Source organism: Artemia sp. Qi Xiang Cuo, chromosome 11 (assembly GCF_049724085.1).
Source record: "Artemia sp. Qi Xiang Cuo chromosome 11, ASM4972408v1, whole genome shotgun sequence".
Taxonomy (NCBI): Eukaryota; Metazoa; Arthropoda; class Branchiopoda; order Anostraca; family Artemiidae; genus Artemia; species Artemia sp. Qi Xiang Cuo.
In genome coordinates, this window is record NC_142804.1 from 28,314,156 (window position 1) to 28,339,734 (window position 25,579).

A 25,579-nucleotide genomic window follows, 5' to 3' on the forward strand; every position below is an offset into this window, starting at 1 on the left:
AAATCACTGCGAATAGAAGACAAGTGACAGCAAGGATCACATCTAATCATAAACGAAAATGACGCACAAAGAGCAAGAATCACAACGAATTACAAACGAAAAACTGCATCCTGTAACAAGAAAATAAAAGTAAAAAAAATTACTGGGGAAAATCTGGAAAAGAAGTTCGCATTAATCTACGGTTAGAATACACGTGACAGCAAGAATCACATATGTGAAAGCCTGTGGTGTGACAAATCTCGAACAAAATAATGCACATATAAATATGGGCTTAGAAGACTTGCGACAGCAAGTATCAAATTGAATTGTAAACAAAAATGATTCGCAACAAAATTTGCGTTTAGAAGACAAACAACAGCAAGAATCACAACGAATCACAAACTAAAATGATGCACAATAGAATATGCGGTTAGAAGACATATGACAACGAATGTGATCAATCGAATAGGAAGCAGACGCGTGCAAAATTATATAAGGTGAGGAGTGACTCAGAACATCTAAAATAAAAGGCATGTAACAAGTGACAGCAAGAATCACACTGAATTGCGAACAAAACGTTGCGCAACGAAATCTGTGGTTAAAAGACAAATCAAAATTACATTATCATATGAAATTATAAAGAATGATGAATAAATTCGAACAGTTAAAGCAAAAGGCATGGAAAAATGTCTGAGGTAATGATGAGTGAAAATGCAGCACAGCGAAATCAACGGTTAGAAGATACGTGAAAACAAGCATCACAACGAATTACAAATAAAATGATGGACAGCAAAAAATGCAACTGAAAGACAAGTAACAGCGAGGATCGCATCGAATCGTAAACGAAAATGACGCTCAATGAGCGAAAATCATAACAAATTGCAAACGAAAAACGAATAATAGAACAAGATAATTAAATCAAAAATAATTGGTGGTGAAAAAGCAAGAAGAGAAGTCACATTAATCTGAGGTTGTAAGACAAGCGACAGCAAGAATCGCATACATACAAGTCTGCCACATGCCGAGTACCAGAGACCAAGCAAAGCTCGGAATGTTACAAAGAAATTGCTAGCGATTTAAATTATAATTTTACCTAAATTCATAGCTACAAAAAGGAGAGGAGGTCTTACCTGTTGAAGCTTCTGAGTCACTGCTATCCGAGCTAGTATCACTCGTGCTGCTGGTACTACTCGAAGAAGAAGAAGATGAATCAACAGTTACCTTCGGAATAGGTGGAACTATGGCTGTTGGTTTTGGCTGTTTAGCAAGATGTTCTCTTAATTCTTCACTAAAGGAACAGAAAAAAAAACACCATAAACATACATATTTTGGAAAAAAAAAAAAAATAGCGAAGAGACTTTCAGGCAAACAAACACACAACAGTTCACTCAACATTGGTTTCCACGGTTATAGGATTTCCGCCAAAAAAGACAAGGTTAGGCGCATTTCCAACGAATTTTTTTCGAATAATTCCTTGCACACGCATATATGCAATAGAAAGAATTTAATGGCTGACCTTGAATATGTATTAGTTCATTCTTTATCATGCTGAATTCATCACACAATGAAAATTAATTTTACATTTTACAATTTAGCAAATTCAGAACTCTTTTTTATAAGAAGATTCATAATCCTGTGAATTTCTTTCCTGTGCGTTTTTTTCAGCAGAATCCTGCCGAAAAAAACGGCGAAAAAAACGAACCTCGTTCTTTTTTTATTAGGAAAAGAAAAATACTATATCGATTATTTAGAATTAATATTTACAATTAATCATCCACTGTTCTCCACTAGTCCCAAACCCACTCGTTATCTGAGATTTTTTTTTTTTTAATGTCTACGAGAGAGCATACACATCTACTATAAAATCTAAATATAAACTGTTAAGTCCGGGAATTCCTCACGGTAAATATACAAGTCTTCTTTTTAAAAGACTTGTTTCCGATTGCAATACAAAACGCATATCAATAGATATCTTGCTTAAAACACTTCCTTTTTGAAGTTTGTTAAACTATGCCTTTCTGAGCAGAAGAAAAATAACGGTTACTCAACGAATAATGCACGCTCTTTTTCAAAATCTTCGAAATTTTTTGCCCATATCTACAAATTACTGCTCAGTTGAACCTGAATGACAAGAAATGTTTCAAAATACCGTTTAGTGGAAAATATTTGTCACTGGACACCGTCTTTCAAAACACTTTCTACTAACAGTTTTTAAACCAGTTTCTAATGTGGGCTATGGTTCGTCCTTTACTAGATTGGAGTTACTGGGAAACCACAAAAAAAAAGAATAATAGAGGCTGAAGTACAGCCTGAAGTGTAGCAGTTCTACACTTTTGAGAGATGGCATCTTTCAAAGAACTAGTGCTAATAAGCCGATACTAAATGAACTTAGTCGGAAGGAAATAGTGCGAAAGTAGCTTTCTTTTGAGCGGACAGCCATTGGAGCAGCAACAGTCAAGTAATAGAATCTATACTAGCGTCATTAAAACTTGTGCTACTTCTTGTGCTACTTCTTATATTCCAATTACCAGCTTACCACGTTCAACCATTTTAGCTCACTGAAAGGCAGCGTGTTCCAGCATGTGAGGCGCACCACGCAAAATGTCCACGAAAAAAAAACTACGAGGCCACGCGCAATATCCTAAGACACTTAACACTTGATAATAAGTTATGAAAAATGCAATTTTAATATACAAGCAAATTACGCAAATGTAGTTTAAAAAAAAAATATTAACTCGTACAAATAAATAAAATCAATGTTGATTTCAGGCTCATCTCGGAGACTCATCACTCTGTGTGGTGTAATCGGTATCGAATATACCAAAACAAACAAACAGATGTTGTATTCATTTTGGCTAAATTTCTCAAATTCCTCAAATTCTTTTAGTTACTTGCACAAAATAAAAATTTTATATGTCAAACTTCAAAAAATACTTACGTCAGAGCTCCCAGGCCAATAGAAGTGAAAAAGTTTATTGAGAATCTAGTATTTTTCGGACTATCTCGAGGAAATATCCCTTCAAAGTACATCTGCATAGTCCTGAAAAACAAGACAAAGAATATAGGAATCAGTCTCATCCAAAAGTAGTGAATAATTAAAATGCACGCGGAAATCTAGCTAACTGGGATTTTTGACATTTTAAACAGAGCGCAAAATTTAATATTGACAATAATTGTTTTATAATTCGTCAATTAGCTAAAACATACCACCTAAGATAATTTAGAAAAGACGATCACACTTAACCTCCCCCCCCCCCTTCCATCCAAAGGAAAAAAAAACTGAACTGTTATTTTAGATATAATAATAATCCATGAAAACAGGAAACTAAGCTGAGACCAAAAGTGTTTTAAGTTCCACATCATAGATGAAATTTATCTGTTAATACTCAACCTCAGTACATGTACAAGAGGGAGGGAAAGGGGAGGAGCATCTCTTGAAAAGTCGAAAGTTCGTGACCTGAAGATGCATTTTATAGTCTTTACCCCCCCCCCCTTCACACATTCCACATTATAGACGAAAATTATCCGATAATACTCAACCTCAGTACATGTACAAGAGGGAGGGAAAGGGGAGGAGCATCTCCTGAAAAATCGAAAGATCGTGACCTGAAGATGCATTTTATAGTCTTTACCCCCCCCTTCACAAATTCCACATTATAGACGGAAATTATCCGATAATACTCAACCTCAGTACATGTACAAGAGGGAGGGAAAGGGGAGGAGCATCTCCTGAAAAATCGAAAGATCGTGACCTGAAGATGCATTTTCTAGTCTTTACCCCCCCCCCTTCACAAATTCCACATTATAGACGGAAATTATCCGATAATACTCAACCTCAGTACATGTACAAGAGGGAGGGAAAGGGGAGGAGCATCTCCTGAAAAATCGAAAGATCGTGACCTGAAGATGCATTTTATAGTCTTTACCCCCCCCCCCCCTTCACAAATTCCACATTATAGACGGAAATTATCCGATAATACTCAACCTCAGTACATGTACAAGAGGGAGGGAAAGGGGAGGAGTATCTCTTGAAAAACCGAAAGATCGTAACCTGAAGATGCATTTTATAGTCTTTTACCCCCCCCCCCCCCCTTCACAAATTCCACATTATAGACGAAAATTATCCGATAATACTCAACCTCAGTACATGTACAAGAGGGAGGGAAAGGGGAGGAGTATCTCTTGAAAAACCGAAAGATCGTAACCTGAAGATGCTTTTTATAGTCTTTACCCCCCCCCCCCCTTCACACATTCCACATTATAGACGGAAATTATCCGATAATACTCAACCTCAGTACATGTACAAGAGGGAGGGAAAGGGGAGGAGCATCTCCTGAAAAATCGAAAGATCGTGACCTGAAGATGCATTTTATAGTCTTTACCCCCCCCCCCCCCTTCACACATTCCACATTATAGACGAAAATTATCCGTTAATACTCAACCTCAGTACATGTACAAGAGGGAAGGAAAGGGGAGGAGTATCTCTTGAAAAATCGAAAGATCGCAAACAAAAGATGCGTTTTATAGTCTTTACCCCCACCCCCACAAATTCCACATCATAGACGGAAATTATCTGTTAATACTCAATCTCAATACATGTACAAGAGGGAGGGAAAGGGGAGGAGTATCTCTTGAAAAATCGAAAGATCGTGACCTAAAGATGCAATGTATAGTCTTTTACCCCTGTATGCAGCTATGTCAACATTTTATCCCTGTTTAAAGGCAAATAATGAAAGCGACTAAATGTGTCCAAACTATTCAAGCTAAGAGCTTCCATAAAACTGATTTACACTAAGAATACAGATTATTCAAATAATTTCAAACTAGCATTCAACTTTTTTTTAGTTTCTTTTCCTGCATCTCGTTTAGATTAGAGGTAATAATTAAAAGTCCTTAGTTACACGCTGCTTCTGCTTTAAAAGAATACTAGTGGTAAAATATTGAAACGTTTCAAACTCCCGTACTTAAAATTTGAATAATAAATCTCCACTGAAATAGTGAAGGGAATAGCACTAACCACATACTCCAGCAAATGCGTAATGGATTATTTTCGCACACTTACTAGTTCAAGAGTGTTTTTTTTTCCTAGTAAATTTAGTTTAATGGCATTTTATCCGTTTTATAGCAATCAGTCTCATTATCAGACATTAAAAATAAAAGCACATTCCCTGCAAAAACTGATGAGTTCTGCAGATGACATGAACTTCGCTGCCTGTATAAATATAGGATATTCACCACCAGGACCAACATACAACGTAAATATCATATAAGGCCAAACCGAGCCATTAGCCAAGAGAAATTAAAGTACCCTAAATGACTGGACCACAGGCAACTTCTTTTTTCAATAATACTTTGCGAAAAGATGTACTTCCTATTAAGTAAAACCCAAAGCTTTCACCAGGGAAAATTCCAGATGATAAATTTTCCCTCTAAAGTGTCAGCAATAATACTGAAGTAATTTTAGTAAATTTTCTATATGAATAAGGGTACCTTAGAATTTCCCATTCACACCACTTGTTGAGTTTCGTTTCAACGACTTTTTTTAGTATTCCCACCCGTTAGTATAACTTCTATGCCATCCCTTCTATGCCATCTAATATTGCTAGACTTCAAATCATGGTTGCAGCGATAGCTACAATCTAGTAAGGAAAGAACCAGGGCCCATAGTAACCAAAAATTTAAAAACGTTGTTTGGGAAAAAAACTGTCAAGTGAGAAAGAATTGCCATTTAAAAATGATTTAGGAATAACAACTATGATTTTGATTAATCTTAATGGTAGAAGTTTATCGCGAAAATAAATTTATGGGAGTTTCGAATAACGGCCTGAAAACTTTCAAAAATGGTGTCGGATCGAAATGAAAACAGCACCATTGGAATCACCATTATCCAAAATCTAACAGAGGAAAGTTACAGCCCCCACCGTGAACAAAAAGAAAAATCATTTTTTTACAAGAGTGGTTTTGGTAAAAATCCAATAGTAAAGGCAACACAAAAGGATCATCTATTCATGGCAAGTACAAAACTTAAAATGAGTCATTAATGTCGAGTTGCATTGTATTATACTTCTGACACTCGTGTCGTTCTCCTACCGCACACAAGCACCTCCATTCAGATAAAACTTAAATTTGCGTTATTTAGAGTCCAGTAATACAAGGTTTTTTCCCTTAGCCGATACAGTGCAAAGGACATTCATAAATTTAGCTAGCTAGTGCAAAATACTCCCCGTTTTTTTTCTAGTCTTGGTTCTTTCTAATATCTATGGATTTTGCTTATTTCTCAACACCATTGCCAAATCGTCTCAAGTCCTTCAAATTTTGCTTTTTCAAAATTCAAGAGAAATTTAAATTTGTAGTTTTGTTGCTGTTTTTTTCCTTTCCTGTATGTAAATAATTTGTGCAATAAGCACCTTGAAAACGATCTCGATCGTTTAACACACAAGTTTTCTCCCCAGACTATCAGTTATACCCTTGATGAAATATAAAACGGGTAAGTTGATTTCTGGTCGCTCGGATCAATGACACATTTTATGAGATTGATCTAACCTTGTTTGCATTAATTTAACGGAAGTACATGAGTTAAGTTCATACCTAACGTCAAATATCTACTTGAAAATGGAAGAAATATGTTTTCGAACCATTGTGGATAAAAGAAGCTGGCAGAAGGAACAAGGCTCAAGGTACTTTAATTTACATTTGATAATTAAGACTGACAGTATTTAGATGCGTCATATACTGACTGATAACATCAATTTATGACGCTCTTCTTTTTGTTTATCCCCGTTCAAAACACAAGATTTGTCACAATTTCCTGCTTCTACACTGGTTCACATGGTTTGAGCTGAGTTCACATCGATTAACTCGTCATAAAAAAAACCGACCCCCTTTTTTTCTTAAAGAGGAAAAGAAAAAGACTATATGGATGAGCCAGAATTAATATTTACAATTAATCCCTTTCTTCCGCTCAAGTCCCAAACCCTTTGGTTATCTGAGTCTTTTTTTAATGTCTACGAGAGCGTAATCAGTTTCAGTGCCCTTTATAAGATTCAAAAGTGATCGGAGAGCAGCAATCTCTCTTCACCACTCTTTTACACTGTTGTTAGGGTGGGGGCAGATGCCTCAAAGGGTGCGTTCTAATGACAAAATATCCTATCTCCCATTTTACTCTCAGATAAATACAGTATTAGTTATAAAGAAGGGGGTGGAAGTAGAAATTGATATTTAAACCCAATAGATTCCTGGGAAGCTACCCCGGACACCGTGGCAGGCGGGGGGGGGGGGGGAGACCACGGTTAGGGGGTTTCACAGGGATTCTCACGCTTAGGGGATTTAGGGAGTGTCTGGATTTTAAAATGCTTGGTAAGTCAAGAAAATAGCAAATCCTTGAATAGTAACATACTTAATCTCTGAGTAAACGTATTTAAATGCGTAAATCTAGTTATGATTAGAATACTAAACATTTTTGCCTTTTGAACTTTCTCTGTACCAATTTTGTATCAGCGACTGTTAAGTCACTGAATTCCTTACGGTCAATATACCAGTCTCCTTTTCAAAAGACTTGTTTTCCATTACAATATAAAATGCAGATCAACAGATATTTTGTTTGAAACACTACCTTTTTGAAGTTTTCTGTGAGTCAAAAAATAAGGAAAAAAGAATAAAAAAAAACTGTGCAACAGAAGAAAATTAACGATTATACATAATGAAATACATTACAGCAAAATATTTGTCATAATTTTCTGCGTTTACACAGGCGCATGGTTTGAACTGAATTTATACAGATTAACTCTTGTCCCTAGAGTTGATGGTAGAAATAGAAGCTTTAATCATTCCGGGACCAGATTCAATGAATAAAAGCGCTGATGTTGTACATCCAATGAATGGTTAATACATTATTGCTGTCATTAAGACTATTTTCCTATGAAAGGCGGGACCGGCTTATCAGATACGTTATTTAGAATAATAATCAGAAACATCTAATGAAAACTGCCGTCATAGACACGCATAAAAACAGACAAAGTGGCGCTATTTACAATTACACAGTAGAACATTTCATTTTCACTTGTACTAAACACTCGTGAAATAAGGGGGAAGAATTGCTCATCCTGTTCGTACAACATGAAACTTGTTTCAATTTACTTATGGTGCGAGTATTTGCACGGGCAGGCGGTAGTAATATGCTATGTCGAGAATTTTTAAGCAAGAAGTGGTCGAAGCAGATCATTAACTGAAATCAATGCTGACAGAGACTTGGTAAATTTAGTGATTTCTGAACCAAGTTGTACTCAAGATAATTTTAAATAAGAAAAAGCCTTAGAGCTTGTTTTTGGATTCCCTCAAATTATCACCCAGGTACTCAATATTATGAACCTGTGGCCCCATACGAGACACACATATTCTAGGAGGGGATGAATATATGACAGGTACGTCGTCTTCGGTTGATAAAATGAAAATCCTAAGCGACACATCGCCACCAACGTCTATAAAGCAGAATCTCTCTTCTTGACCAGTTCTCGGGTGTGAATTGTGAACGAACAGTCAACATAAAATATAATCCCAAAGATGGTTGTAGAAGAAACATAAGGGTATGATCGAGTGTCGCGTGAGAAATCGTTCTTTAGTGAGTTGAACCATAGAACTTTTTATTAGCTTATATTGACTTTAACAAGAGCGGATTCAGGATTTTTGTTCGGGGGGGGGGGGGGGTTTTACCTGATTTTTCTGGTAAGGTTTTGTCTTTACAGGTATTTTTTAGACTAATTTTAGACTCGGTCAAAAATTTCGGGGGGGGGGGGGTCAAACCGGGTAACCCCCTCCCCTGGATACGGCCTTGCTTTAAGACTGCTTGCCGTGCACTATGTCTTGAAACCGTCGAAGAATTTGGTTTCAGACTGAGTCACAGGCAGTAAAGCCTCAATCAAAAATTTAAGAACTATCGGCAAATCATCATCGTATTTGAACCTATTACTGAAATCAGAAAAAAGCAATTGATAACAGCAAAACAAGCAATGTAGCTATTTTAGCGCCTTGTGGGGCATCCCACCTAAATTCCGCCCATTTTGAATCGACATCACCGGAAAAAGGGCGTATCATAAAAAAAATCAAGTATCAATAGAAGAATGTGCTTACGAAGAACCTTCCCCTCGAGATTCTGAGCCGCAAGAAGCTGTTAATCAAGTCAAAAGTCTGTTAGCAGTCCACCAGAAATAAATCAGCCAAAGGATGTACCGCCTCTAACTGTTCATGTGTCTGTTCATTCATAATTGGGTTAAGCATTCAACTTCTAAACGAGAGCAAAATAAAAATTTTAAGCAGGTCGAAGAAACTATTTTGCACATGAGGATTGATGTAGGATTGAGTTCTATATATAATTACGTGTGGTAGTTTTTGGTAGTATTGGTCCTAATTATGGTAGGTCTCCCTTACCTCCTTTGAAGTAAATGGGTTTTTGCAAATGCAATCGACGGATAAGGATCCACTAAACGATGCTTTTTTATTTCCTGAGTAGTTTACTCTATAAGTGCACTAATTTTCTTTATGGAATATGAAGATATCTTTATGGAAGAGCAACATGTTATTTTCACTTTTTCTGCACAGATTGAAACAGAAAGGCCTTTAAAATGTATTTAAAAAATCTAGCTAGCAAACATTATTAACTTACGGATCTTTAAGGCGGTCATGCAGCTTTTGAAGCCCCAAATATTCAGCTAATTCCTGAAACAGGATTTTTGTAAAGATACGACTTGCTGATGTTGTCTCCTCTTCATTCAAATGTATATGAGAAAGAACTTCCCAAGAGATGGCATCACTAAACAACAGATGTCCAAAGAATTTGGCAACGTTCCGCAGCTTTCCGATGTCTATGCGATGAATGGTGTCATAAGAATCACAAAATAGTTGTTGGAAAGGAGGAAGGTACTCGCGCTTAATCTGGCAGAATCTCTAAAAAACATATAAGCCTTAGCAACAATGATGGACAATTATCGCTAGATACATAGGGATATCTCTAAACTAAATTCAATCAGAGGACACAAACCCCCATCCACAACCCCTTATGTAATATGGAATATAATTTAGTGTCAAAGAAAAATATTCACTTCACTAATTTTGTTTTTGCATCGATACATCGGCCTTTATATTATCTAGATGGAATTATACTGTTTCCGGATTTATCCTCCACTCCATTCTATGGTAAAACAGAAATTGACAAAAGCAAAAATTGTCTCATATGCCATCGATGAGTAGCAACAATCTTCAACAATCGAAGATGTTGATATAAATTAAAAGGGGGAGGGGCTGGTATCTTCAAGCCCAGAATAGAGCTTTCTCTTTCATATATACACCTGTTTCTATCTTGCTCAAGAAAGATTGTATTAACCAGTTTCTTATAATGGAAAATATATAAAAAAAAAAAAGGTAAAAGGGTATAGCTGGTAGACGGACAGAACCATCCAGGCCTTGATCTGGAATGATGTAAATTCTTAAAATTTCCAATTATCAAGATCGGCATTTTCGAGCTAATGAGAAGTCACAGTTCTAGGTTTTTACTTAAACCTGCTGCAGATACCTTTACTACAAAAATGAAAACTTACAACCTACTTTTTTTAACAGTCTTTTTCTTTCAATTCTTTTGTTTTCCTCAAAAAGTTCAAGGGATCTGTATCATCAGCTCAAAACTTTGGAATTAAAACTGAGGACGTGCCGTAGGTAAATTTTAGGGTTGAAAGAATATAGATGAGCGTATACAATTCCAAGACCCCAAAAATACTAAAAAAATTAGACATGTAGAAAGATTGTACGTTGTATGTCCTATAACACAAATAAAAATTTCCTACTTTAGACAATAATACTTTCCATATGTTATTCCTAAGAAGTTTCATTTCAAAAGGTCCATCAAAAATCACTCATTGTATTTCACAGATGAAATTTGCAAAGAATAAATGCTTTGTATTAAAACATAGATTATTTTTATATTTTACGAGCTTGCAAATTCGAAAAAGCTCATACAAAGCAAAATCAAGTACCAAATCTTTCATATCTGCCAAAGGGAAAGCAAACCAGTAAAAAAATTAAACCAAAGACTTATCTGTTGAAAAATATTGCGATCAGTACCAAAGGCGTGCATATGCAATCGTGATTATTTGCAGCAAATTTAGGAAACATGAACAAAGATTTGAAACAGTATTTAAGGGCTAAAAAAATGTATAAAAAGTTAAGTACAAAACAATAAAGCACTTATCGAAAAATGTTTAGTAATAAGAATAATTTATATGTTGGAGAAAATTACCGATAATTTTTGAACGAACTTGGACTTGGTTCGTTTTTGGTGAAAACAACAAAACAAATAAAAACCTGTTATAAGGACAACAAAATCAAGCTTACGATTACAGCTTTTACTAGTCCCCCAGATCGCAGTGAAGCCAATTCAATCATAAATCCTGATAAATATACTGAGTTGGATAAAAGCGATACAGCATAAAAGAATATCACTTGATACTTCATCCAAGGGCGTACCCAGAATAATTGTTGGGGAAGGGGCGTACACACAAAAACTTAAAAAAATAAATCATTTTTTAAACACATTTTATTACGTTTTTACGAAACGAAAATTTCAAAACGAAAGCCCCCCCCCCCTAGATACAGTCTTGACTTCATCACTAAAATTTGTATGCCTTTTTAAAAACACTTACTTGGGCCAAAAGTCCAAAAAACTTTTCATAGGTTCTCTGTTGAGCACAACAGTCCAAGATCATGTTGCATAGTTCCACTTCTTGTCCTGGCTTAAGCTGCATCTTCATGAGTTTGTGGGCACATTCATTGTGATCTAAACTGGATTGGATAGTCAAATAGATTATTCTCCTTAAAGCTGTCAGATTTGTTTCAGTCTCATCGATAATTGTTTGCTTCTTTTCTTCATCTAAGAAATTAAAATATAACGTATTATTCCCAATTTTTTTTTTTTTTGACTTTGAAAATACACATTGATATTGTGAAAGTATTTTTTTACTTTTCCTAAAACTACGCGCAGTCTCCTGGGCTAACATCTTTTAATATGTTAGTTTGAACCTATAAAATTCAACCTTTTTGGATATAGTATATTCATACTATATCCAAATTCACAATTTTATGCTAACTATTGAGGAGTGCCACTCTTTAATTACTGTTCATTACAACACACTTCTTGTTTTAATTTCTATTATTCATTGCAAAACACAATAAAAAATGTTAATACAAAATTAGATCTGGATTTAGATTCTTGTAAACTGGTATTTCAATGAAGCTACACCGGTTCAATCTTCCCCAGGGTTGGACGCTTCTACGTAAATACGATCAGGTTATTTTTCCTTTTCTTATTTCAATTCTCTTACAGGGAAGATCCTAAATCCGCCATTTTGAAAATATTTAGAAATACTTTAAATGTCGCTAAGATATAAAACGTGACAAGTTGATAACATCAACGTGAGTGAAAATCCTTTTTTTTTTCTTTTTTACATAGATATAGCCAACCTCACAGAGTAGGGAATCGCGTAGTTTGCATGACTAGTGGCACATCATTAGACCACTGGTGGCCAGGGTCGCCACCTGTAGCACGAAAGTGCTATTTTAGCACTATTTTATTACGTGTAGCACTGTAGGCCGTGCTCACAGTTGCTAAAATAGCTTTAAATTTGCACAAAAGTGCTATTTTAGCATTATTACAGTCAACATCTTGAATAGCACCGAAAATCGCTGTGTAACACGCGAATTTAAACAATCGCAGAACTTTAGGAACTAATAGTGGTGGCAACCCTGCTGGTGGCACAGCAGTTCCAAAAGAATAAAAGCAGATTTGCAATTGTATATACTGCAACAATATCGCTCCTGGGATCGACCTTACAACAACCGTGCTACTAGCAGAGCCGAACGTTTTATGACTGTACGTTACTGACTGTAAGTTACTATTTTTTGTAAGAAAACTTGAAATTAATCACTAGTTGTCCGCAATTTTCCAGACCTATAACTTTATTGCATTGCAAAATAGAAGTGATTTATCACTAGTTTTATTCCTTCTAAACCCCCTAGTTTTTGCTTTTGTGATTTTTGCACTTTATAGGTTCAAAATTCGGCGAGTTTAGATTTGAAATCGTTCCAAAAATGATAAAATCAAACCTTCCTTCACCAAGTTTTCAAAAACCTGGAAAACAGCTTGAGGGTTTTAGGGGCATGAAGGTTCACGACTTAAGTTTATTTGTGGTTTATTGGGTTCTTCTATAGTTAGCTGAATTTCGGATGATTTATCCTGATTCTTTTTAAAAAGTACCTGGCGAAGCAGTAATCAATGAAACGTTTAAATAGATACACAAAGTTCATTGACGGGTACATATAAAGCTTGATCATGGTCTAAATAAAAATCCAATACCTCTCACATAATGAACATAGAAGAATAGCTATTAAAAAATCCCTATTAGCCATTCAGTGTCTCTTTTACTTGGATGCCCATGTACGTGGCAATGCAACAAAGTGTGCAGGAAAAACCTGCAAATATACTGAATTTCAGCAGTTTTATGAAACAAAATTTCACTGACCCATAACGCTGCAATAAGTACTTATGTAACACAAACTTTTGTTCTATACTGCCATACTCAGCAAAAAAGCAATTTGTCAAAGGTTTTCCGGTACTTAGTATATAAGCAAAGCCGAATATCATATCTGATTAGGGTTCTTTGCTTGTAATAGTAATTTAAAACAAAACAAAGTATGGCTTATCTAACATAGAACAGGGTCAAAGACTCCTCAATTGCGTTCTGTGGCCTCAAAAGTGAATCATAGGCGGCGCGATCGTGCTGCCTAAGTAAAGAACGATGTGGGCACAATGTATTATTATTTTTCTTCCATACCCGGGCACTTCATATCGAAGGATTTGTCGTAGAAACTTCGAAAAGGGCTCATTCGATTTGAAAATGGAGTGGTTAGTGCCCTTTTTTATAGTCGAAAGTGATTGAAGGGCAACTAGCCCCCCCCCCCCCCAACGTCCATCATTCCCTCAAGCACATCCAATCAAAATTTTGAGATAGCCATTTTGTTCAGCGTACCTGATTTCCAGATAGAGAATCTTTTTGAGGAGGACACTCCCCCACAACCCTTGGGGCAAGGGTTTTAAGTTATGCCCTGAGGGCATATAAGAACTATGTTGGGACAATGTATCATTTATTATTTTTTTTTTCCTTTACAGCAGGGCATTTCATATAGAAGGAGTCGTCGTAAAAACTTCAAAAGGGGCTCATTGGATTGGAAATTGAGAATTCTAGTGCACTTTTTAATAGTCGAAAGTGATTGGAGGGCATCTAGCTCCTCCCCCCCCCCACGACCATCATTCCCCCAAATACATCCAATCAAAATTTTGAGATAGCCATTTTGTTCAGCGCAGTTGATTTCCACATTAAAAATATGTTTTTGAGGAGGACACTCCCCCAAAACCCCCAGGGCAAGGGTTTTAAGTTGTACTCTGGGGACATATAAGGTTTTTATAGAAGGTGTTGTCGTAAAAACTTCAAAAAAGGCTCATTCGATTGGAAATTCAAAAGTCTAGCGCCCTTTTTAATAGTCAAAAGTGATTGAAGGGCAACTAGCCTTCCCCCCACGCCCATCATCCCCCCAAACTCATCCAATCAAAATTTTGAGATAGCCATTTTGTTCAGCGTAGGCTATTTGATTTCCAGATAAAAAATATGTTTTTGAGGAGGACACTCCCCCCCCCAACCCTCAGGGCAAGGGTTTTAAGTTATGCCCTGGGGGCCTATAAGGTTTTTATAGCAGGCTTTGTCGTATAAACTTTAAAACAGGCTCATTCGATTGGAAATTCAAAGGGCAAGTGCCCTTTTTAATAATCGAAAGTAATTAGAGGGCAACTAGCCCCCCCCACGCCCATCATTCCCCCAAATCACATCTAATCAAAATTTTGAGATAGCCATTTTGTTCAGCGTAGTTGATTTCCAAATAGAAAATATGTTTTTGAGGAGGAAACTCCCCCACAACCCTCAGGGTAATGGTTTTAAGTTATGTCCTGGGGGCATATAAGGTTTTTATAAAAGGCCTTGTCGTAGAAACTTCAAAACAGGCTAATTCGATTGGAAATTCAAAGGGCTACTGCCCCTTTTAATAGTCGAAAGTGATTGAAGGGAAACTAGCCCCCCCCCCCCACGCCCATCAGTCCCCCAAACACATCTAATAAAACATTTTAGATAACTATTTTGTTCAGCGCAGTTAATTTCCAGAGAGAAAATATGTTTTTGAGGAGGAAACTCCCCCACAACCCTCAGGGTAATGGTTTTAAGTTATGTCCTGGGGGCATATAAGGTTTTTATAAAAGGCCTTGTCGTAGAAACTACAAAACAGGCTAATTCGATTGGAAATTCAAAGGGCTAGTGCCCTTTTTAATAGTCGAAAGTGATTGGAGGGCAACTAGCCCCCCCCCCCCCCACCTCCTTCCCCCCAAAACCTCCCAAGAAAAAGGTGAGTGCTATAGTTTGTTCAGCGGTGGTGATTTCCAGATAGAAAATATGTTTTTGAGGAGGGCACTCCCCCACAACCATCAGGCTAAGGGTTTTAAGTTATGCCCTGGGGGCATATAAGGTTTTTTATAGAAGGCGTTGTGGTAGAAACTTCAAAACAGGCTCATTCAATTGGAAATTCAAAGGGCTAGTGCCCTTTTTGTTAGTCGAAAACGATTGGAGGGCAACTAGCCTCCCCCCCCACGCCCATCATTCCCCCAAACATATCCAATCAAAACTTTTATATAGTCATTTTGTTAAGTGTAGTTTATTTCCAGATAGAAAATATGTTTCTGAGGAGGACACTCCCCCACAACCCTCAGGGCAAGGCTTTTAAGTTTGCCCTGGGGGCATATAAGGTTTTTATAGAAGGCGTTGTCGTAGAAACTTCAAAAAAGGTTCATTCGATTGGAAATTCAAAGGGCTAGTGTATTTCCTGTTTTATACACTTTTTTCTTCTTTTAATAGTCGGCTTTTAATAGTTGAAAGTGATTGGAGGGCAACTAGCCCCCCCCCCTCCACGCCCATCATTCCCCCAAACACATCCAATCAAAAACTTGAGATGGCCATTCTGTTCAGCGTAGTTGATTTCCAGATAGAAAATATGTTTTTGAGGAGGATATTCCCCCACAGCCCTCAGGGCAAGGGTTTTAAGTTTTACCCTGGGGGCATACAAGGTTTTTAAAGAAGGTGTTGTCGTAGAAACTTCAAAAAAGCTCATTCGATTGGAAATTCAATTAGATAGTGCCCTTTCTAATAGTCAAACGTTATTGAAGGTCAGCTAGCCCCCCCCGCGCCCATCGGTCCTCTAACCATTTCTCATCCATAATGTGAGATTTCCATTTTGTTGTATGTCTTTTATTTCCATTTCTAAAATTGGTTTTTTAGAAATATACTCCCCCACAACCCTCAGGGCAAGGGTTATAAGTTATAGCCTGGGGGCATATAAGGTTTTTACTGAAATCTTGGGCGTAGAAACTTGAGAAAGGGCTCATTCGATTTGAAATTCAAAGGGTTACTGTCCTTTTTAATAGTCGAAAGTGATTAGTAATATTTTTTGTTGTTGTTTAGACCAGGGCACTTCGTATCGAAGGAGTTGTCGTGGGAACTTCTAAAGGGGCTCATTCGATTGAAAATAGAAAGGGCTGATGCCATTTTTAATAGTCAAAAGTGATTGGAGGGCTACTAATTCCCCTTCCACTCCCACCCTTCCACTTGCCCATTATGTTTAAAAACTAAATGTTGCCTTAAGATTAAATCAAAATGCACTGTGATAATTCTAATTCCCAAAAAGGCATCTCAGCAGTATCCCAAGAACGACTGAGGGTATTATGTTCAAACTTTCGGGGCTACTTCTGCTCTTAAAATTTAACCAAATCAAAATAGCGTAAGTTTATGCAAGCTATCAAAGAAAGTAATCAGATTTTTTTTGCGAATGGTATCATGTTTACCATTTCAGGTCAATTAGAGGAGGTATGAAACTAAATTAAACAGTACTATTTGTGTCCAGATTTTTAAAAAGGTGTATGTTGTTAAAAACTCATGAAAATTTTTCTCCAGCATACAAACAGCAGGCCAAACTATAAAGTCTTAAAAAATGAAAAGATTTAAAGTGTTATTTTCTTTTTCCCTGAAAAGACTATGTCAATATAAAACGAACAGAAATTAATCAAAAAAACTTTTTCCACAAAATAAGTTTTTCAAGGAAAAGTAAAGAACTCCATTAAACCAAAAATGAGCAAAAATAAAATCGAATAATCTACCAAGCTCGAAACTACCACAAATCAGCATCGATAAATAAATGAAACCGAAAACGAACAGAAATTACAATAAATAACCGAGTCAAACTCAAAACGAGCAGAAATTAACATAAGTTGGGCGCAAAACCCCTATGACTTCCCTAGGCCAGAACAAAATTTGCACTTTACTGAAAAAAATATAAATGTTTTTACTTTAATAACTTTAATAAATCAAATAATATTAACATTTTGATTACTAAATATCAGTATATGTATATTAAACTGACAATGCACATTCTTTTGTATGTTTTCAGTAGTGCAAATTTTGTTCTGGCCTTGGGAAGGCATAGGAGGGGGAGGGGATAGGGGGTTTGAACCCCTCCCGAAATGTTTGTCTGACTCGTAAAAACGTAACAAAAATGGATATAAAAAAATTTTTTATGGGTTTTTTGAGTTTTTTTTGTACACCCCCCCCCCCCCAGATTCTTTTTTTAGTAAAACCCCCTCCGAAAAAGAAATCCTGGGTACGGCCGAGTAAGGAGTAATTGAGAAAAAGAGTTTTTGTTTTATTTTTGGCCCATCTTTAAACTCATCTAAACAGCTTTGTCCGACGTGTTTCTTTGATTTAAAACATATATAATACAATTTGAGGGAGGGTTTAACTAGAAATTTTAAATGATTTGGCATGATAATTGTGACTAATTAGATAGAGTTCTTAAGATCTTTGGAATAATTAAAGTCTTATCAACTTGAATTAACGAATTAGAAATAATAACAAGAAAAGATGTCGCTTTTGTTTGTGGAACTTCTGGGCCACCAAGTGCCGTACCACACTCACATATCAATACTTATTATAGCTACCTTCGTCTGATTCTTCTTCTAATTCTGTTTCACCTTCAGTCTCTTCACCGCTTACTGCTTCTACTTCTTCTCCTAGAATTTCGCGACGAACTGCATCATACTTTTCTTCGTTGGATTGATAGTCAGGGTCATGCTTAAAAATATCTGGAATAAGAGGTCACAGCTTTTATTTGTTTGTCAATGCATAATAGCACCTATTAACAGTAATTTTTTTTCCGAAATTTGAACAAAAGAATAGCCCCCACCCCCCGGCCCTTAAATTAACAATGTGAGCTCTACATTTCACAGTTGTTAATATATTTTATTTTTTAGAGCATCAGAGTTAAAATAATAAAAAATATGCTGAAGAGTCACCATTAGTTGGAAGTTGGTATTGATCAATTGTTCAGATGCCGGCCTTCTTAAACATGCGATCATAGTCAAGTTGGGTCAGAAACCTGCCTGATCTGCAGGAAACCTCGGAGCTGAATTGCAAAGATGAATTATTTTTTAAACCTATCCCAATTATTATCAACATGATGCATGATCAGCTAGCAGCCTTATTTATGTAGTTTACTTGACATTGTAAGTTCTTATGAACTTAACTTCCATCCCTTTCAGGTCAAACAAGCCATCAGCCACTAACATACTAAAACAACCAGGCGCACACATGGAAAAGCATGGAGACAGGGTGGACTACTATTACCTTATCAATTTAATGCTTGCATCTGCGAAAACGACAATTAGAGCGAATGAAAAACGACAATGAACACCAAAGATACGGTTTTAAAATCAAAAATGATAGCGATGATGATTGGGTTTGGGATTTTGACATGGATGAGTTCATTACTTACCAGGTCTTTGTTAAAGAAAACAAAGGTTCGACCATATGTGCTTCATAATGACAAAAGACAAGCGAGGGAAAAGTCAACGTTCAACATATTATAACACCTCCAAAACCTGATACTTCTTCTGTTAAAAAACAGCTTCAGCTTCTGTTAAAAAAAAAAAAACAAAGGTTCGGCGTTATGTTTTTCACAATGACAAAAGACAAGCCGAGGCAAAAGAAGCAAATTCTAAAGGGTCATAGATACAAGGAAAAGTAAGTTTTCTACTATTGGATTAACCAAAACGGACAAGAAATGGAGAAAGACATGCAACGCCATACAGGCAAGATGAGAAGAGATTCTAGCCTTGCAGTGGCCAGGGATTTTCTAGTTAGAAAGAGATCTACAGAGACAATTGGCAACCCAAGAAAGAAAAAGAAGGGTAGCCCAGCCAACAGAAATAGCCCCTGTCTTTCCAGAAGATTTTCAATTTTCAGTTAATCGGTGTTGCAGCAGATCTACAGAGACAATTGGCAGCCCAAGAAAGAAGAAGAAAGGTAGCCCAGCCAACACAAATAGCACTTGGCTTTCCAGACGATTTTCAATTAATCCGGGTTGCGGCGGTAGTTATATTAGAAGTTATAAAAAAGAACGAACTCTTGTTTATACTATCTTGTATAGACAACTTTCCGGGTTGCAGCGGTAGCTAGCAGTCTAGTAAGAGACGATCACGTCCAATGTTAAGAAATATAATAGCCCATAACTCCTAAAAACAGACCCAGGTCAAAACAAAAAGTACACCATTACAACCGCCTTGTCCGAAACCCCTGTATAAAAAACTTTATGTCCCCTGGCTTGAACACCAAGGGAAATTGGCTTGAAAATCAAGAAAAGTGCAGCTACTGCAGCATTCTGCCTACACGGCATCTTTTTTTTCACAGATCGCTTGGCACTGGAACATCGTAGAGAGTTATTCATTGGCTCATTTTAAAAAACATTCATAGGGCTAAAAACCTGTCGTAATTAAAACAAATTAAATTAAAAACAGAACCAATTTTTTTACGAAACACTGTATTTTTCATGTTAAAGATTGATCGGTGACATCATAATCGTAGGATGTCGACGGATCGGCTCTTACTATTCCAATTAGGCTTTTCCCTGTTTGTAATTTTCCATCGAACAAAGAACAGATCAAATCAGATCAGACTGAGAATTACATAAAGGATAATCAAACAGGTCGTGGTAACGAACTGTAGAGTAAGAGCGCCTCGTCTCAATAGCAACCGAAACTCTAAAAAACGAAATTGTGATACCAATATCACAAGAATTGGATTTTTATACTGATTGCATTAAGGCATTAGCAACGGAAGTAGTAAAATGAATCATTATATAGATGATTATTTTAAATATATTCCTTAAGAAATAATCATAATCTAATTCTAGAATGATTGAAGTTTTTACAAAATATACGAGAACATCTTCTATAGCAGAAATCTACAACTAAAACTTACAGCAAAAATTTAAGCAAGTAATAAAACGTATATTATTAACCACCCTTTGATTGTTTTGACGTCATTGCTAGTTGAACAGATTAAGTACAGAGAGGAAACTGATAAAACAAAATTAAGTACAGTTTTGAAGTCATTTTTTTTATCTATCTTTCCAAATCTACTTTAATTCTAAAATGACTAAGGAATCAAAGCCAACAGAGATTTTGCTAAAAACAGTTCCTAAGCGTAAACTGCAAAAACTGCATTTGGGCAGTATATATTTAGGAAGTTTTGGATGAACAGTGACTTTTTGGCTAAACTATAAGGAAACACCTTATTAGATAGGTTAAGGATTGGCAGATGATAAATTCCATTCACAGGCCGATGTAGAATCCCCTCGGAAAGGACTATTTGGGTGAAAATAAGCAACAAAATTTGCCGTTTATTTAATTTTTTTTCATGGTAAAATTCATGGTGCTCATTTTGGCGCTCAATTCATTCCTCAGCTGGAGAACGAAGCCAAAACATTTACGCAATGAATGTTACAACAACCTTGGGATAAATAATAAAATAAATAATGATAGTCAACAATAATGAAATAATAAATTGCAAGAGAAAAACTGGTGATTGCAGTCCATATAGGCCCATCACTGTTGCTTGCAATATTAGTAAGGTTTTGAAATATGTTCTGCTCCCATATATTATTGAACGAACTGCGAAAGACTCAAACCACTTTGGATTTCAACCCCGTATTGGGTGCCAATATCCGCATAAGGTCTTAGCTTCAACTCTTTATGATGCCCCGCCTAAAGGTTATGAATTACATATTTGCGCTTTGGATTTGTCTAATGCCTTCGATAGTATTTTCCATGCACAAATTTGGTACTCCTTGTCAGAGTTTGGAGTGAACCCTTTTGTCATACATGTACTTAATTTTTGGCATGGTAATTCGTTTCTTCGTTTAAAATCTGGTAGAGGGTACTGCGGTAATATACCAGTTCAATCTGGAGTACGACAGGGTGGAGTGCTATCACTTTATCTTTTTAATGCTGGCATTCAAAATATGTTATTAGGAATCAAGCCTTCTTATTTTTATAATTTACCTGATGTGTCTTATATTGCGTATGCGGACGATCTGCTAGTTGTAAGCCGAACCAAGTCTATTTTGGCATTATCTGTGCAACGTATTTCTATGATGTTTCGGAAAGTTGGCCTGTTTTCAAATTTTGATAAATGCTATTATTTAGTTTTCAATCCCAAATCATCAGCTCATAATTTGTCCTATGGATCCTCAGTAATTCGCAATGTTATGAGTTTACGGTGGTTAGGAACTAGTATTTGCTCTATACTCACTTTTTTGCAACTTCATGTTCTGAGAGATGTCAAAGGAAAGTTTAAGACTGGACGTGCGAAAATTGTACCTAACCGTGGAAAATATTCGCGCCGAGCTTTAGCTAAAATATATTCCACATATTGTGACCATTCTGTCTTGTTTTTAAGTGAAATGTGTTCGTTATTGAATAAGAATGATTTGCGCCAGATCCGTATCGCTTATTTTAGATATTACAAATTTTTACTGTACCTCCCCACTTCATATAGTAATAGACACATTGTTGAGGAGTTTCGTGCTACCGACGTTATTTTGAGTTGATCACTACTAATTTAACAAAATATGCCTTTGTGTCTCTAGGCCCAAACCATAATCTCAGCCGTGTGTTTTTTTCTGATTAAAGTTTAAGTTATCTTTGTTTTTGTGTATTTGATTTTTCTTTCTTTTTAGTGTACTTTACTTCGCTTGTTTTGTATAAAAGTGAGTTATAAATAAATTATTATTATTATAATTATTATTATAACAAATAATAATAGAAAGTATCAAATAAATGAAATAATATAAATAATAAGTTATCATAATAAATAACAATAAGTAAAGATAATGATATAATTAATGCATAGATAGATAAAACTAATAACTAAAACTGAATGCATAAATAAATAATAAGGACATGATAATAACAAATAAGGTAATTATATCTGACTATATTTCAGAATAAGTTGACGAACACCGTTGTGATATTGCTTGAAAACGTCGTCATAATTAGTTTTCAGAGGATAATTGTGATCTTGTAAAAAATGAATGATTTTAATTAAACTGTAAGATGCAAAAATAAACTGGGTAATCATAAGTAATAAAGTTAAAGATTTCTAAGACAAGAAGCCATTGAACTTTTCTTTGAGTGGGCTCAATATTTGTCAGTTTGTTTGCTAAAAGTTCATTTTGGTATCAGTAACGCTCCTAAATTGCAAAGTTTTGTATGGAGAATATTGATAAAGATTTGATTCAGCCTGCGTCTCCAAGCTACTCCCTAACATCTCCAACATATTCTCCGACACCTCCAAGCTACTCACCGACGTCAACTAGCTATTGCCCTAAATCTCCAAGCTATTCACCCACATCACCAAGCTATTCACCCACATCATCAAGCTATTCACCCACGTCACCGAGCTATTCTTCCACATCGCCTTCTTACAATCCAAGCTCTCTAAGTTATAGGCCAACTTCCCCCAGCTACTACCCTACGTCTCCAAGCTATTCACCAAGCTCTCCTTCTTATTCTCCTACAAGCCCTGGGTATTCACCAACGTCACCAACCTACTCTCCTACTTCACCCAGTTACAGTCCAACATCTCCATCGTACAGTCCAAGCACTCCAGGTCTTGTGTCTCCGAAGTACTCAGCAGGAATACCAAGCTATTCCCCAACCAGTCCAAATTATTCTCCAACAAGTCCTACATATTCACCCATATCTCCGGCTTATTCTCCAACTTCCCCAACATACAGCCCAACTTCACCCACATATTCCCAAATATCGCCAACTTATAGCCCAACATCTCCAACTTACTCGCCTAATTCGCCAACATATAGTCCAACTTCTCCGCCGTATTCATTTTCACCAGCATCTCCAAATTATTCTCCTACTACACCTTCGTATAGCCCTACGAGTCCTACTTACTCACCAACAAGCCCTACATATTCACCGACCAGTCCAGCTTACCCACCAATGAAAGATCACTCCGAAAGAAACAAGAAGAAGAAGAAATAAGCATAGCTTTACTTTTGCTTATGTCTCTGCGAGAGCTATTTTTAGTTGTATATTTCGTTCTTTGAAAAATATTCGAGTAATAACCTTTTAGTGTCATGTATTACTAAAAATTATAATTCTATTTGTCACGACCTTATTTGTTGGTGAAAGACAAGAAGTATTTACATTGAAAGAAGTAGAGTTTTGTGTCCACTTTCGCTTTAATAAAATTTGTGCTTGGTTAATAAAAAAGCCAAGAGATATAGTCTGAGTGAAAGGTAAAGCTGGCATAAGCCTTTTTTCGGAATTGTATAAAAATGATGTTATTACACTTGTTGATCATGGTTGCAGCGGTAGCTGCAATCTAGTAAAGAGCGAACAACAGCCCGTAGTAACCAAAAGTTAAAATACGCATTTAGAAAAAAACTGCCTAGTGAAAGAAAATTGCCATCTAACACTGATTCAGGAATGGTAACAATTATTTCAGTTCGTATTAAAAACAAAAGTTTATTGCGAAAAGAAAGTTATTGTGATTTCGAAAAAGCCTTAAACCTCTCAAACAGTCCCCAACCTTGAACAACAAGGAAAATCCCTTTTGAAAAAGCAGTTGTAAGTAGGTAGGTGGCTAAAAAAGCATTTAATAAAAGGTAGATGGTTGAAAAAGCTGGAAACAAACAGCTGGAATAATAGAATAAAAGTTTAACAAGAACCAATTATCCATAATGTCTTGGAAAGGTTTAGCTCTAATCCAAGAAGATTAACGCTAAAGCTTATTGATGATTTATGATTTTTGGTGATTACTTATTAATAAAGATTTCATAGGTATGATAGAAGTTGCTGGCAATGTAAGGTTTTGTAAACTACCAATATAACTTAACCCCCCCCCCCGTCCTTTATCCCAGAATCGACTGCCCCCCCCCCTAGACAAGAAGCTATGTACGCCCATGCCATCCTGTGATCAAACAGTTCGTGGTAACGAACTCTAAAAAACGTGGTAACGAACTCAATAGTAACCGAAACTCTAAAAAACGAATTTCGATACCAATATATACATCAAAAGAATCGGATCTACACGCTGATTTTAAATATATAAGTTTCATCAAGTTTATTGTTACCCATGAAAAGTAGCAAGCTTGAAATAACTCGCCTTATTTTTGATATAGGAAGATAATACCCCCTTAAAGTAATAGACTCTTAAAGGAAATTGCACCATCATATTTAATGAAACAGAAAACCTAATTGTAGAGGGTTCAAGCTCCTATCTGCAAAAACATGGAATTTGGTATTTTTTGCTAGAAGAAAGATCACAGATGCGTGTTTATTTGTTAGTTTGTTTTCCCCCAAGGGTGATCGCATCGACCCAATGGTCCTAGAATGTCGCGAGAGGGCTCATTCTAACGGAAATTAAAAGTTCTAGGGCCCTTTTTAATCAAAAACAAACAAAAAATTAAAAATAGAATCACTTTTTACAAAAAAAATGCATTTTTGATGTTTTTTTTCATAATGTATTCTTTTCAAAGCTAGCTGATTTTTGAGGCAATCAAAAATTTCGTGGTAAAGAACTGTGTAGTAAGAGCGACTCGCCTCAATAGTAACGAAACTCTAAAAAACGGAACTTCGATACCAATAGATAAATCAAAAGAATCGGATTTTTATGCTGATTTTAAACACTTAAACTTCGTTAAGTTTAGTCTTACTCGTCAAAATTTACGAGCCTGAAAAAATCAAAAGAATCAAAAGAATAACCCGGCGCAAAAAAGGGGGATACAAATTCTAGTGCCTTTTTTAATTAAAAACAAAAAAATTTGGTATTTTCGGGGGGGGGGAGGCGTTTACTCCTCCCCCCCCCCCCCACCGTGAAAATAAGGCTTTCCAAATTTAAGAATTTTATTGGAGTTTTATTTGTTTAATTTCCGTAAGAGGAAGAAATTTTGGTACTTATGTATTATGCGCCACTCAATCAAGTTTACACTGTGTAAAACTCAAGAACAAACCGGTTTCTTCGTTAGTTTTTTTCAGCTTAGCGCGAGACAAGACAATTAAAAATGAAAAAATAAAAGAACTAATCCATTTGAAACTAAAACTTTTTCGCCTTGG

The 25,579-nt window shown here is 36.1% G+C and overlaps 1 protein-coding gene across 1 annotated transcript in view; it reads right to left on the bottom strand.

The window, feature by feature from the left end:
* Window positions 1-25,579, bottom strand: part of ncm (pre-mRNA-splicing factor nucampholin) — a 102,568-nt gene that overhangs the window by 13,040 nt on the left and 63,949 nt on the right. The window contains exons 7-13 of the mRNA XM_089096658.1: window positions 20,383-20,406; window position 20,203; window positions 18,107-18,250; window positions 11,667-11,893; window positions 9,638-9,918; window positions 2,918-3,019; window positions 1,110-1,267 (exon numbers count right to left, since the gene is read on the bottom strand). Coding sequence (XP_088952784.1) covers window positions 1,110-1,267; window positions 2,918-3,019; window positions 9,638-9,918; window positions 11,667-11,893; window positions 18,107-18,250; window position 20,203; window positions 20,383-20,406 — 937 coding nt within the window. The remainder of the gene's footprint in view (window positions 1-1,109; window positions 1,268-2,917; window positions 3,020-9,637; window positions 9,919-11,666; window positions 11,894-18,106; window positions 18,251-20,202; window positions 20,204-20,382; window positions 20,407-25,579) is intronic.